Source organism: Bacidia gigantensis (genome assembly GCF_019456465.1).
Source record: "Bacidia gigantensis strain McMullin 20006 chromosome Unknown contig_74, whole genome shotgun sequence".
NCBI classification, from domain to species: Eukaryota; Fungi; Ascomycota; class Lecanoromycetes; order Lecanorales; family Ramalinaceae; genus Bacidia; species Bacidia gigantensis.
Genome location: NW_025408613.1, coordinates 413,132 through 428,560, shown reverse-complemented (window position 1 = coordinate 428,560; position 15,429 = coordinate 413,132). Strand labels below are relative to the sequence as shown.

Genomic DNA, 15,429 nt, shown 5'->3' with positions numbered 1-15,429 from the left:
GGTAATGCCACTGGCTCTGCGACTCGTTCAGTGGTCTGGTACCTGCGCTTTGTTGCGAATGTATGAAGCATAGGTCTCTTCAAGCAGTACAGCAATAAGAAGCAAAATGGTCAGAGATGAGTCTGCTGGGTTTGGGTTTCCCTAGAGGCTGGGAAGTCATCGAAATAATAGCGACTGCGAGATCACATTGCGTGCGATAGAGGGCCATTTTTGAAGGGACTTTTAATGACACGGATGCCTTCGGAGACAGGCCACCGAATATTAGACCCAGACACCAGTACGACAGTAAGGGCTGAAACAGATATTCGGTAGATTCATTGCATGGTACAAAGGACGCAGTGATGGGATTGTGGTTGTAGGAATCAGGCCAGATGTGGATATTTATAGCAGTGCTGCCGTAGGGCTGAGCCGAAAGGGGAAAGTGCAACGAAGCTTCATTTCAACGAGGCGTTTTGTATACCAACGATATATTCTTGATATTGCAATGATGTCGAATGAAGAGTTTAACTAACCAAAGATCGATATCATCACCAACCATATAATGTCTTCGGGATCGGACACAGAACTATCAGAATGGAACAAATCCCCGGGTTCTCGGCCAACCAACAATCTATATCAAAGAGACTCAAATAGAGTCTCTTTCGAGTCTACATCATCCAAAGGATCGCCCTCAGCACATGGAACATCTTCAAGTGAATCGATCTCCGTGCGTGGAGACATATTATACCCGACCCCGGCATCTGCTCCGAATACTTCAACAACACCGAACTCTGCTCCGATAGGGCCTACCGAGATCGAAAAGAGTCAAGTATCATCAGGGCTCCAGAGCGAACAAAATATTGTAGAAGCTCAAGTCCCTCAAGTCGCACATGCCGGTCTCGGTTCTGCTCAGGAACAAGCCACACCCGAAAACCCATGGGGCCAATATGTCCCTTCCATGCCCAGCAGTGCCACCCCTTCTCGCGGTGGTAAGACTGGTGGTCGAAGAGGTAGAGGTGGCCGTAGTCAGCTGAAAAGTACCATTGACCCTGTGACCGGCGAAGCTATCCCAGCGTCAGCTAGTCGCGGACGGACAGTTAATCGCGGTGGTAGGCCACGAGGTTCGCGTGCCGGCGGCTCTACGAACAGAGGCGGTCGACCGAGGGGCAGTAAAGCAGGCGTTAGCTCTGCGACTTCGCGACGCGTGAGCAGCGGTAAGCGAAAGCGTAAACACGGTGATTCTGACGAGTCTGATGATGGGGGGAATACTTCTGGGTCTGAAGCGATAAATTTACCCATGCTGAGCAGTTCTGGCCGGAGAATCACGCAGGCCAGTAGTTATACGCCTGCAGTTTCGTTTGCGGATTTAGAAGACGAGGCAACGCCAGGTTCAACGGCGAAGAAAGCGAGAGTGACTTTCCACGGTATAGCTGGAGCGGTTGGATTGCCCTCCGCTATAGCGTCTTCGGAAAGGAGAAAGAAACAAAAGAAAGTACCTAGTGCGAGCGCCGTGTGTAAGAATTGTGGGAGGGGTCATTCGCCACAGAGTAATCAGATCGTCTTCTGCGATGGATGCAATACCCCGTGGCATCAGTATTGTCACGATAGGCCTATCACTCCGACAGTGATACTGCATGAAGAGAAGGAATGGCATTGTGCTGATTGTGCAGTCATGGCTAATATTGAGAAGGCAGGCGAGGGGAGGGTAAGCGCAACTGTGCTAGCACAGAGTAGTGGAGTAGAGCGGAGTCTGAAATGGCAGCGGGATTACTTGTTGGGGCAATCGAGGGAAGTACTCGTGAACATGCTGTTGAACTTGAAGGAAAAATGGGACGAGGATCTTGCACTCTTTGAGTACAACGCCTCCTTCATGCCAAATGCAGTAGCAGTGCTAGAGGGTAAAGCGGACGAGATGTCGTCTGCTGCCGGGAGAGTGACGATACCTGATGATGACGAAATACACGAGGAGCCTTTGCCATATCCTAAAATGGGTAATGGTTTGGTACTATCGAAAGGTACTTTGGAGGATGATTGGGATCTTATGGTTGACGAGAGCGTGAGTACATTCAGTCACTCTTGGCAGCAAGATGGTATATGGCATGGTCAGCTTGCCAACGAGTTGCCGGTTTTGGGAATTGGGACGCTGGGAGCTGGCATAACCATTGGTGTTGGTGCGTGAATCGTCCACAGCTTTGGTAGAGTAGCATCCATAGCATGGTCTTGGTTGTATGAATATATTTTTTGGGTGAATCATCTATTCAGACACAGAAGCATATCTGAACTTGCACAAGTTTACGGATATAGCTACTGAGTGTATATTCGATGCACGACTGAAAATTGGGTATCTTAACGTGCGTTCATACATTCGAAACCAGAAAGCCCTGATGCCTACAGGCGTCTCTCAAGATGCGATGCGATAGCTAGCGTACTCTCACATCCCAGTAAATATGGGCTCTCGTCGGTTGTTCAGATCCTTAGCTTCATTTCCGCTTTCACACCAAAGTTGTAATGTGTCCTCCACAAAACAAGTTCGTATTCATCCATATGGGTAACCTCCATCTTGCTGCTGCTTTAGCCATCACTACCATTTGATCTGAAGGTGGCACAAAGCTCGACATATCTGTGAGTCAGATCCAGAACCGGTTGAGGTAGGCTTGTGGCTTGGACAATGCTTCGGACCTTTACCGCACCTTCGCTCTCGATGAGATTGCGAACAGTCCGAAGAAGTGCTGGGGAGAACTGCAATGGCGTTTGTCAGTCTTTGTAGCCTCTGGCTTAGAAGCGCGACGTACCTCAGAATACCAACGGTATTGCCAGGCGATCAGCCTGATCAGACTCTGCAATACTTCGTGAACTTTCCCTTGTGCTTCACACAGTTTGAGGACGGCTTTCATGGCCTTTGGACTGAATCTGACTCTCAAACAATTCTGATATGCCTCCACGGCTTCCGGGAAATGGTGGAGTCTCTCTGCCAACTCGCCCAGTATCTCCCACTCCTCTGCTGATCTCTGGTAATTCCCGCCTTCTTCACTTTTAGCTCGAGCCATCTCCGTCCTCCATATCGTATATATCCGTAGATCTTCGTACAAGACCATAAAGAGGTTGTCAAGCCATCTCTCACAAAGTCGTTTGTGACGAAATTGTGCGTACTGATTCTGAGGCTGCGTATTCTGAAGATGGGTGTCAATAAATTTCGTCAATAGGAAAGACTGTCTGTGTCACCTACATCTTCATTTCCTGACTTGACTTGCTCGGAAGTTATCGTGTGATTCGGTTTTTCCAATGATTGCTCGGATACTTCTGTTGCATTGTTGGGACTGGTCGGTACTTCACCAACGGTTGATGGGGTGAATGGCTCAAGCGTCTCTCGTCCTTCACTCTCCGTCGACTCACCATCAACTTTCAGGTCTTCTGGCGTTGCACCGTTCAGCTTTGGACTAGGAGAATGCAATGCTACAGTGCTTGGATTTTGACTTGTCGTTGGCTGGGGGTTTGCAGTCTGTTTCTCGCTTCGATATTCCTCCTCCATAACAAACACGTGACTTCTTATCTTCAGCAGCTGATCCCAGCCAATCTTTGATGTGACTTCTGTGAGTAAGCTATAGGCCTTCAAGAATGTACCTTTGTAATTGGCGGCATGAAGCCTCCGTAGTGATGGATTTATCATTTCGCTATCGTATGCTTGTGATGATTCATCAATTTCATCCAACATACTTTCTGGCAAGACGGGGAGAAGCACTCTCGCTGGCTCTGGCATTCTTGGTGCATCCTTGTCTTGATATGTAAACATCGGACACGAGTTCAGCGTGAGAAGGGCTAAATCCCATTGCTCAAGGCCAAGATATACTTCGGCCAGCCTCGCCCATGTGCCAAATTCGCTGGGAGCGGCCGTTACACTTCGTTTGGCGCAATCGAGGGCCCAATCTAGCCGTCCTTTGCCCTGACAAAATGCAGATTGGCAGTCTAGCAACGAATACTCCATTGGTAACTCATTGATCGAGTCATGAAGCAGTTTGATTGCTTGGACCTCTTCATCTGCCGCCATGAGGACTTTCGCAAGGAGCGATGAGACCTCTATTTCTTTTGTCCGCAGCTTCTCAAAAAGATTTATGCCTGACGTGTAGCGTCCTGTCGTATGTATATAGTCGAGAAGGCCGGTTGTGAGATGGTTGGACACTATACTTGGAACTTGCACTTCAGGATCAGACCCAAGCTGAGGCCCTGTTGGTAATGTAAGCGAAGGGTGGTAACAGCCTCTTGTTCTGCTCACCTTTGAAAAAAAGTCGCTCTGCAGCGTCAAGAAATTTATGCTCCATCTCAGTGCTGGTGATAGGGTCAAATCTCCTCACGCCGATGATTTTCTTGATATTGTCTCCACTCCCATCATCCGCATAGGAATATGCTCGCAATACGGCGCAGAGAAACGTTTCCAACCATAGAGCTTCCGATGTTACTCTTTTATCTCCTCGATCGTCTATGCAGTAGGCCTCCACGCTCCCTGGAATCTTCACATCTACTCGCATGTCCACATGTGAGAAGGCATTGTAGCAGCAGTAGAGCCCTGACACCACCTTGTGGGTTTTGTCCATGGGCGTATAGACAAGGGTGTTGACGTAAGCAGCAAGACTGGCGGAAGATGAAGCGTCGGCACCTGTGACATGATGATAGACTCCGCTCTGACGACCGCCAGATTTGGATTGTTTGACTAGATGAACAAGATCTGGCGGTCCAAGTTCGCGAATGACCTGGAGAGCTTCATTTCGATATTCGATGGCGGTTTCTATCTCTTCTTCAACGATCCTGCTCTCTTGTTAGTACATGGCTCAATCGTAAGCCATTCTTCGTCGGCGTAGTGATGTGGATACCTACTCTGGGACAGCAGGCGCAAGCATCTCGCGTTCTGTCTGGCGATGTGTGCCTCCTTTGGCGCTAGTGAGATATCAATTGACCCATTGAGGCAGAAGACACTCGTATGACACGACAAGAGCTCACGATGATTATTGCACAGTCAGTTGTGAACTTTCATGTGAGGAGTCGGAAGCTGTTCTATGATACTTCATGTTTTAAAATAAAGTAATACGACAAGCTTCAAACAACCCTGCGGCGATCATTTCTTGGCAGTCCCTCACGCGATGCGCGAATCCGCCCTTTGATGACTTCCGTGACCAAATCCACAGTTCTCTACTGAAGAATGAAGATGATACCATTGTAGAGCTCGAACGACGAGACTTGATCCTGCGGTTTGTTAGATGGTAATCGTTGTCGATCTAGACCGAGGAAACTTGTACTGACCAGCTCAGTCTGCTTTCAAGCCTCTCAATATCATCGAGGAGGAGGACGTAGAGAGCGAAGAGGAAATCGACGATAGCAAGGAGCTTCAGGTAGAACTCTCGAGAGGTCGTCGTGTATAAGCACTAATTTGGCATAGATTGAGGAAGCTTTGAAACTCTATCAGAGTGCTCTTAAGCTCCATTCCCAGGGCCCCGGATTCTTTGACGAAGCGGCGGCTACTTACCAGGAGCTTTTTAAGTCTGAGATCTTCACTTATCCAGAGGCTCTGTCTGAATCTGCTTGGTTGGAACTGTATGGTGGCGCAGATGCTGATGATGAGCTCGAGGATCTGCCCGATGACCTTGATGGCGTTGTCCCCAGCACAGACGGCACGCCAAGCTCACTACCACAAATCTTGTATCTAGCTCACAAAAACTACGGACAGTTTCAACTTGATCAAATCAGATACCGCCTTTCCCGGATCGAAAACAACCTTCAACTCCTGGATGATTCTCAAACAAACAAAGACATCAATTCTACCGCTGTCACCGGGCTCGAGAACCTTGCTGAAGCACTCGAGAAAGATGATACTGACTTGGAGCTTTGGCGACGAGTCGCTCGCCTCAGTGAATATCTTGGCAGTCGTAGAGCAGCAAGATATTGCCTGGAGTCTGTAGTCAACGATGGACACGGTCCACAAAACACGCGAGATTCCTTTGAGCTAGAGGAGAGGTTTGCTGCGGAACAACTTGAACTACTGTTACCGAAACTGGGAGAGACGTATCCCGAAAGTCATTCCCAAGGTAGTGTCGGGCGCAGAAAGGCATTGGCTCCCCAGCTGAGACAGCAAATTGACCCTTGTCCGTACTTACCTAGTAATCACCTGCCTCGTCTCATAGACCAATACGATCACAGAGCGAAGGATGTAAAGATCGTAGTACCGAGCCAAAGCTGGACTGCTATCGGCAAAGCTATTCTCTTTCAGATGCAACAAGAGTCACTGGGTGACGTTATTGTCGAATCTGGTGCAATATATAGGCTTGAGTTGCCGGGATTCTCCAAGATATCCTCAAAAGCATCTCCAACTCCTGTGGTAGAAGGACAAAATGCGATGACTCAGCCTACGCCTATTCACCAACGGAGTCCTCCTGCGACAATGCTGGTAGATGATGATCACATTAAGGCAGTATCTCCTACAAGAGTTTCTAAGGACGAAGAGGACGCCGAGGTCATTGTGTCTGAGCCCCCTTCAGCTGGTATTGAAGGCGGGTTTAATCAAGAAAGCGCTACCGATGGCACTCTTGTACAAGTTGTTCCGAAATCACCAGTCCTTATTGGACCCGTTTCGCTCCCAACACGCAAGAGATCATCTGATGATGCAGAGATCAACGACGCGAACGATGCCATCAGATCTCGAAGCAAGCGTCTCAAGGCAAGAACGGATTCGACCACAGTGAGGGGAGAGTCTGCCGAAGACTGGGCAAAGTGGTATCACTCTCAACTCCAGATGTATGTCAAAGCTGATGACCTGGCATTTCAATCTGTGGACACTCCACTCGCGAGACTTAATTGCACTGGCATCGGGTCAACCGAGCAATTCATGCAGAATTTATCACCATCCCCTAATCCAGCCCAAGCTGGTTTACAATACCCTGAAGCAAGCGCCCTGCGGGCGCTTCGCAGGTTGCTTGACTCGTGGGATCTATCAAAAAGTCGTGCTTTCCTATCTGGTGGCGGACTACAGGATCCCACTAAAGGCTCCCAGGTCCTAGGTCTCACGACTTTCTTGGAGCACTCCATGCGGGACACCCAACAGCATAGCCGCCAGACACCGCTGCAAGATGATCACGAGTTGACTGCATGTGTGGACACAATCAACGAAAGCTCTGCAGACGGACTCGATAATCTAGCTCTCGGTTGGCTGGTGCAGCTTCTGACATCGAAGGACTCTACAGGATATAACTCAATCTATATAACTCACGTGTGGCCCGACGCACTCAAAGAGACTATCGTCCAACTACTCATACAGTCTGATGAGTTCATTTACGGCATTTTGAACGAACTTGTAGAAAGCGCAGATCATCAGTTGATACAATCTATATTTGAGCTACATCTGGACATATATGGGCGAATCACAAATCCAAGCAGTGTTGTCGACGATACAACTCGTACATTTCAGCGTGACAGACTCTGTCGATGGGCCTCTCTCGCTAGTACTATCGTCCACAGCGTACCGGAAAGGGGGGACGCAATCGCGGACCCGCTTACTGCCCGGTTCCTTTGGTCTATGATTGTGTGCAACAATTTACTTGAGCCAACGCTCAGAGAGGATACTGTGGCCTGCTACCGAGATCTCATCAAAACATTTCGGGAAGTGGCGCGGGGCGACGTGGAACCCTTGACGATAGGACTAGTCAACAATGCTTTGATGCCAGAGATATCAATTGCCGCAGCTGAAAGAGAAATTGCCCGACTGACTACGATGGATTTCTTCACGAGTATATTCAGCTCCGAGGATGAGCATGCTCTCACAGTGATTGAGAAGTTAGAGCCGTTCCTTGTCTTGACCACCGGTCGGAATAGCCAAGGAGATGATCCAAGCACACCAGAGGAAGAAAGCAATGCACCTGACACATTTTTACAAGCACTTCGCTTTCTAGATCAAGCGAGCGTCTCTTTGAAATTGTTCTTGTGGCAGAAACTCCGGGATGCCTACGGTGTCATCAATTATCCGCCGATGATATTGGCTTGTAACCTCCGAAGCATGAGCTTGATCGTCCAGCACTTGAGCTCAGACATGTACTCCGGGACCGTTCGTCAGGCGAACGCAGAATCTTACCTTCAATGGTTGCACAAGCTCGACGAGCTGCTTACGCAGGTTGTAGCAGTCATGTTGACTGATGCAAAAGCTTTCGATTGTATCGATTATGATCACTTGCTATCGATGTTGACTACTGGCGCCTCATTTCTCAAGATCCTCCACGTGTATGCCATGTGGGAAGACTCCATTAGGGTCGGCCAAATCATTGCTCCAGTGCAACCTACACCAACAGCTGCCAGACAACAGCTCAAGTCTGCTGAGAAATTTCGAGACATGATCGTGAAAGCGTGGACTTTACAGTACCTACTGTTGAGAGAGGCCACGGTCCAGAATCGTAGCGTCTTTGATCAGCCAGATGAGGCCCTCTTGAGCTACCTGAAAACCGTACACTACGCCTTGGGCCTAAAGAATTATTGTAGCCTTGCGAATAAAATGCTACTAAAACTCGCAAAGTCCGAGATGTTGAGAATGAGGCCAAGCGCAGGCTGGGATAGTGATCTGCCACAGATCATATTCGACCTCCATGGTTTGAGAATATCCACCAGTAATGAAGACATCCAAGACCACAGCTGCGAAGGGACAGATATTGACAGAAATACCGCTTGCGAGCTCCTTGACATGGTCTTGTTACAAGTAAATCGTATCAGTATGAAAGAGTTCCTTCGAAGTGATCTAAGATTCGCTGTGGACAAGCTACAACAAAAGATCAAAGTACCAAACATACTGAATGCCGTTGTCCGGTCATTCAACATGAAGATTGTTAAAAGATATCTTTCATCTGCCATCAACCCCATTGACCTCTTCAGGTCACTACGCGGCATTGGTGATCTATGCTGCACGGCATCTAAGCCTGAGGGATGGGAGCTTGCCGAGAAAGGGTGGTATTTCCTCTTAGGCCTCATTGCTCTTAGCAAATTTCGCTTCCAGAAAAGAACCTCAGCTGTTTCTACGGAGGATCTGCAAAACGCAATCATGTACTTCAAGCTTGACCTTGAATATGGCACGGAAAAGTGGGAAACATGGTATAGGCTGGGCCAGGTATATGATACACTTTTGGATGAACAGACCACGTGGTCGGCAGACAAGCTGGAGAACGATCAGTCAAGTCTTGTGGAGTTTCAACGACAAGCTATACTATGTTATATCATGGCCGTTGCCAATGCAAATCGACTTGAGGACCCATCCTTTGAAGACTCAGCTAAGATCGCTGATCTATACAAGGATTTTGGCATCCGCTTGTTTGCTTCGACGCGGGAGCCATTCTCTATGCGCGTATTTGCGTTGGATGAATTCGAGCGGCCATATAGCAGTCGAATGGAGAACATGGGCATGTATCAAAAACAGCCTTTCACGCCACTGAATCTTTACTCCGCCTGGAAATTTGCAAGTGCGCTGCTTCGAAAGGCAAGCTTGCAAAAGGCCGACGACTGGACTACCTTATACGCTCTTGGAAAGGTTCTCTGGAAGATGCACAGTTCTCATGATGCTGTCTTGGGTAGCGCAAAACGCATTCCGTACCGAAATGTTACCAACGTGTTTGTTCAGGCTGTTCGATGCGTTCCTGAGAGGAAAGACATTAAACATCCAGACAAAGATCCGATTCTTGAGCCCCACTACAAACTCCTTTCAGTCACGCACAAGCTTATTCGCCAAGGTGTTTGTTCAGTCCAGGATGGGTGCCGAATTGTCAAGGCAAGCTCCTACGCTCAGAAAGTGCCGGAAGTTGAAGATCCGGATGAGTGGCTCGAGTTCATGTTTGAGGTACTGAAGGCGTTAAGGTCTGCTGACAAGTCTAACTGGCACCATCGTATGGCATACAGAGCCGCTATGACCATCTTCGAGACGGACCCGAATGACCCTCGATCATGGCTAGGAGCAAAACATGAGCTGATGCAGCAGATTTTCACCAAGACGATGACTTACCAGGTCTGGAAGCCCGAGAACGAGCGATCCGGAAGACACTTTGTCTACACAGGTCGCTATGTACAGTTCATCATGCAGCTACAGTTCAATTTAAGAGACAAGGAAGGGATTGAGGCTCTTGCGAAGAAAGTTCGCAAGAAGAGCGGTGACTTCATCAACCACGCTGCTATTTGGCAAGATCTTGGTAATGCCTACCTTTCACTATTACGGCACCGCGTGGAGGAGCAAATACGGTTCCCGACTACAGATTTCGAAGCCAACACTCTTCTTAAGATGGATCCGCAAGGGTTCCAAGCAAACGCAGCTAGGATAGAGGCCTGGATCAACAGTTCAGCGGACCAGTGCCGACAGCTTGATATCATGCGAGACTGTTTTGAGTTCAAGAAGCTGAATCTCGGCCTACTCGACGTCAAGGTAATCGAACTACTAATCGCAGACATTTACGCCGTCATCTACGAGCAAAATGCAGAGAGGCTCAAATACGAGGAGAAAGAGCAAGAAAACCGCGTCCGCATGCGCATGGACAACATCCTCAGCAACGAAACCCCCGAGGGCTCCTCCGCCAATGCACCCATAGACCTGAATGGTAACGCAACACCAACAACGACAACACAAGAGCCTGCGCCACCAAAGCGCCGAGTCAATATCATCACGCACCGCGAAGTCCTACGCAAAGCCGAAGCATTGATGACCAAACCTCCACCCATCGCCACACCCAAGCCTGCAGCCAAGACGCTCCCCGCAATGGCAGAAGCCAACGGAAAGTCGCCCAGTATTGCTGTTCTCGTGCCACCGCCCGACGCGGATAAGGAGATCATCAGCGTGCCAGATTCGCCTCAAAGCGTTCATGACAGCGCTGATGACGAGAGCGAGCTCAGCGAGGTTGATGAGGATGACGATACGATATCCGGGGGCGATGAGCAGCCTGAGGAGAACAAGCAGCGGCCTATGTTCCCGAATCTTGCGAATGATGAGAATGAGGGGTTCGGAAATGGTGGGGGGGATGAGGTTGAGCGGTATGCGGAGGAGCTTGATCGGGCTGGTGATGCGAGTGAGGGTGGAAGGGAGGATAGTGAGAGCCCGGAGATGGAGTTTGTGATTGAGGAGAAGGGGGAGGGGCCGGGGGCGGGGCAGGCTGTGGGGAACAATTGGGGCGGGGAGGTAAATCCGGAGGCGAGGAAGGCGGCTGAGCCGGATATTGAAATGGAAGTAGAGGGAGAACGAGCAGATAATATGGAGATGTGAGTTGAATATCATACCATTATGACGCTTGATGAAAGAAGATACTCTATCTATACTCGACACATATCTATACCACATTTCTTACTCCACGACACAAACCACGCTTTCAGTTTTCTTTACCTCCTCACCTCCAAAACCTCCACCCCCCTTCCCGCTCCCCTCCCACCTCAAAGCAGCACTACTCCCCACAACACTGACACTACTTAACGCCATCGCCGCGCTCCCCCACACGGGCCCCAATCTCCACCCCTCCGCCCGTACTTTGAACAGCACCCCCGCCGCCACCGGCACGAGAATCGCATTGTAGATGCACGCCCAGGCGAAATTGAGCTTGACGCGGTGGAAGACGCGGGTGGAGAGGTCGAGAAGCGTTATCAGGGTCGTCAAGCCGGCTTGCTCGTGGTCGTTTGTGGAGGTTGTGGGGGTTTGGTTGGTGTCGGGGGCGGTCTGGGTAGGGTTAGGGACAGAGGTAGTGGTAGTGGTGCCGCTGTTGAGGATGATGAAGGAGGCAGAGGTGAGTGCGATGTCGGAGGCATTTGGGTGCGCGATGGCGATGCTGATGTTTGCGGCGCTGAGGGCGGGGGCGTCGTTAGTGCCGTCGCCGATGAATGCTATTGTGGCTTTCTTTGGCAAGGATGTACGCGGTCTGAAGTTGAGAAGGCGGGAGACAGGGTTCTTGTTCAACGTGGTGTTGGTATCGGTATTACTGGAGGATTGCGGAGTCAGGTTCTCCTGTAGCCAGTGGATACGATCGGCTTTCTCGCTGGGTAGTACCCCTGCGAAGACATGGTCTTGGGGAATGGAGAGCGTAGAAGCTACGGCGGAGGCGGTGGTCGGGTTGTCGCCTGTGAGCATGTAGGTAGGGATGTTTCGGGCTTTCAGAGCCTCGAGGGTCGGGATCGTGGAGGGCCGGATGGGGTCGGATATCGCGAAGAGGGCTGCGGTCTTCCAAGGATCTTGTGATGTGGATGATGTGGATTCAGAGGCGGCTTGACGGAGGGCCAATACTGCAACGGACTTGGCCTCAGTTTTCCATTTGGAGAGGGTGTTCGAGGTGAAGTAGTTGGATGGTGACTTGGGATTGAGAGATTCTACGAAGGCTTCCGAGCCGAGAGCTGCTTCGTAATGCTTAGTTTCTGATACAAAATGACCTCGGAGGCCTTTGCCTGGCTCTTCTGTGATGGCTTCTACCCGGAGAGCGGAGTCAGAGCGCTGAGTGGAAGCAAAATCGAAAATAGCTCGAGCGAGAGGATGTGTGCTTGTCTCTTCCAATGCTTTCGTAATACCCCAGGCGGCTTCTGCTTCCCTGTCTTCAACAAGCATTACATGGTCCGTCACGCTTAGATCGCCACCGTCAGTCAGCGTTCCAGTCTTGTCGAAGACAACGGCATCGACATTGCTAGCTTCTTGAAATGCTTCGCCGCCACCTCGGACGAGGATGCCATGCTTTGCTGCAAGCCCGCTTCCCACGAACAAAGCAGTAGGCGCTGCGAGGCCGATTCCACAAGGACAAGCAACAACAAAGACGGCGATCGCGAACTCGAGGCTCCAGAATGGCCAGCCACCCTTCTCAGAACCACGGAGGTATTCTTCTGGCAAAGCGCCTGATTGGCCGAGTGCGAGCCAAATCAGCCATGTCAATATAGCCAAAGCAGTGATAGCAGGCACGAAGTAGCCAGTGACGATATCGACTACTCTCTCGACTGGCGCTCGTTTGGCTTGGCCTTCTCGTACAACTGCGACGATTTGTTCCAGCATAGAGGCACCACCAACTTCGTTAACTTTGACCTTGATGGTATCGCCAGTGTTGATAGCTCCAGCGAACACTTTGTCTCCAGTTGCCTTCGGCACTGGCCTTGCTTCTCCAGTCAGAGAACTCTCATTGAATTTGGTTGCGCCCACAATTATTTCACCATCTGCTGGCGGCGATGAGCCATGACGTACGAGTATGATATCACCAATTTCTAAATGCTCGGCATTAATCGTAGTGGTCGTTTCCTGAGCTTTGCCTGTTGAAGTGGCCTTCACCAGAGAGTCTGAGCTTGCTGTGGAAGTCGACGAAGTCTTGCCCGGGATGACCAACACTGCCTCTGAGGGCTTCAGGTTTCCCAGCATTGCCACAGCATTTCCTGTCTTCGCTTTGCTATAGACTTCCAACCACCTTCCTATCAAGACGAAAAAGGTAAGAAAGACTACTGAATCGAAGTAGGTCGTGCTATGTCCCATGCTATCTGAGCTTGAGGTTGCTTCCATAGCCAGCACGGCTATCGAAGAGAAATATGCGACTGATGTTCCTGCTGAAACGAGGAGATTCATACTACCGAATCTTATGAATCGACGAAGTAGCGGGACTTTGCTACCCCTACGCCATAATGATCTGATTTCTTTTACGGCTCGGACATGGAAGACATCGGCTGCGAAGCACATTGTGACGGTAGCCAGGATGAAAAGCGCCCAGTCCCTGCGTGGAGCTGCACCTGACCACATGGGGTCATCGAAGTATGATCTGATGGTGTCAGTGCTAGGGACCAAGCTCATCCACACGACTCCAATGAGAAAAGTTGGAATAGCAACAACGAAACTTATTGCAAGTTTGACGAGTAGCTTCCGTTGCTCACGTCTTTGCATTGCCTGTGATCTTTCCTCTATTGATGGTGGATGGTATGTTGTGACTTTGAAAGCTTCGTGTGAGTCCTGCATTGAAGGGATGATATCTCTGAGAGTGAAATCAGGTGGACTCGGCTTGTATGTAAACTGAATAGTTGGGTCAACTAGAGTCGGCGTTCTTTGTACCTGAATAGAATTTCCCCACGTTTTCTCGAGAGCCTCCGTAATCGTTCCTGGACAGTGTTTACAGAACATGCCGTCAATCTTGAGTGTTATGGTCCTCCAATAATCTTTTGTTCCGGGTGTTGATGGCTGAGGAGCGTCATAGGGTTCTGTCCTTTGGAGATCGCAGTCATAGCCAAGATCTTCGATGAGGTTGAGAACTTCATCGACTTTCTCTGAATTGTCTAGTATGACCGTAGCGCTATTTGTCATCAAACTGACCTCTACATCAGTTGCGAAGGGCAATTCACGCAAGCCTCTATCAATAGCACTGGTACAAGAAGAGCAAGTCATGCCGCCAATACTTAAGATGACTTTACGTTTCTGCGACTTCGCAGTGGGTTTAGCCAAACGTGTTGGCGTTGTTTCTGTCTTCAGCTCTCCTGTGGTGTGCCTTGAGCCAACTGCTGTGGCCCATGGCACCTTTCGCAAATCGCCAGCTACAGCCTTCTCGAGATCAATGTGGCCATAATCTTTCTCCAGCTGCAAGATACTCTTCTCCGAGATGGTCTGGAGCTCATTCTTGCAAGCCTCGCAGTTGTCCGCATGAATGTTTTTCTTGGGAATGTAAGAGCAGCCAGCTTCTTGCTCTCCCGAGCTGCAAGATCTCACCATACGTCGCTGGCCTCTATGATGCTCTGATTTAGTGTCAGTCTTTTCTGATAGCCTAAAAGTCTCTTGTCCAATATCGTTTGTCGAGCTCGCACTGTGCACCTCAAAGGCGCCCTCGTCAAGGATCTCACAGATTTTCTGCGGCTGTAGACTGTCGTGATGTGTAATTCTAACTTCACCGCTCATTACATTGATTTCGAACTCCTGGATCGCTTGGCGATAAGGCTCCAGAAGCTCCCGTATGTACGACACGCATGATGTGCAGTGTATGTTGTTCACCAAGATGGTCGTCGCCAATCGTGTCGCATCTGACGTGGCCATAGTTTTCTTGCTGCAGGAACCAATGCAGGAACAAGCTTATCGCGTGTGGAAATGCTGGAGCAAAGGCGTAAAAGAGACGATTCGAACGGATCACGCTGAGTGGGGAGCGCCTGTCGCGCAGCCACCACAAGGTCTGCAGTATCGCAATGACCTCGTAACACAACCGAGAGACGTGAGATCTTGGACGGCAGAGGGGAAGTATTTAACAGAGAAGAAAGGGAAGGATTCAACACCATTAGAAATAGCACATTCCAGCACCAGAGAATGACGTTAATCAGGAAAAACGCACAAAAAGCGCCAATCAGAGGCGAGTCACGCACAAAACGCGCATTTACTTACCATCCACACAGGCTAGCACATGACGCTCATGAGGCTCTAGCTACATCACAGAGGCAGGTTTGCTGCAGCAATGCATGCTCGACAACAGACTG

The 15,429-nt window shown here is 49.8% G+C and overlaps 4 protein-coding genes across 4 annotated transcripts; 2 read left to right on the top strand and 2 right to left on the bottom strand.

The window, feature by feature from the left end:
• Positions 1–541: 541 nt before the first annotated feature.
• Positions 542–2,158, top strand: KY384_000527 (uncharacterized protein; the record flags this gene model as incomplete). Its single annotated transcript, XM_044809063.1, has 1 exon — positions 542–2,158. The coding sequence occupies one exon, from the start codon at positions 542–544 to the stop codon at positions 2,156–2,158; it is 1,617 nt and encodes a 538-aa protein (XP_044665050.1).
• A 392-nt stretch (positions 2,159–2,550) lies between these two features.
• Positions 2,551–4,871, bottom strand: KY384_000526 (uncharacterized protein; the record flags this gene model as incomplete). The annotated part of the gene is made up of 5 exons (XM_044809062.1): positions 2,551–2,718; positions 2,772–3,149; positions 3,206–4,200; positions 4,250–4,779; positions 4,849–4,871. 5 exons carry the CDS (start codon positions 4,869–4,871, stop codon positions 2,551–2,553), a joined length of 2,094 nt encoding a protein of 697 aa, XP_044665049.1.
• An 80-nt stretch (positions 4,872–4,951) lies between these two features.
• KY384_000525 (uncharacterized protein) lies at positions 4,952–11,239 on the top strand (the record flags this gene model as incomplete). Its single annotated transcript, XM_044809061.1, has 3 exons — positions 4,952–4,993; positions 5,280–5,360; positions 5,408–11,239. 3 exons carry the CDS (start codon positions 4,952–4,954, stop codon positions 11,237–11,239), a joined length of 5,955 nt encoding a protein of 1,984 aa, XP_044665048.1.
• A 78-nt stretch (positions 11,240–11,317) lies between these two features.
• On the bottom strand, positions 11,318–14,998 carry KY384_000524 (uncharacterized protein; the record flags this gene model as incomplete). Its single annotated transcript, XM_044809060.1, has 1 exon — positions 11,318–14,998. The coding sequence occupies one exon, from the start codon at positions 14,996–14,998 to the stop codon at positions 11,318–11,320; it is 3,681 nt and encodes a 1,226-aa protein (XP_044665047.1).
• Between the last annotated feature and the right edge of the window lie 431 nt (positions 14,999–15,429).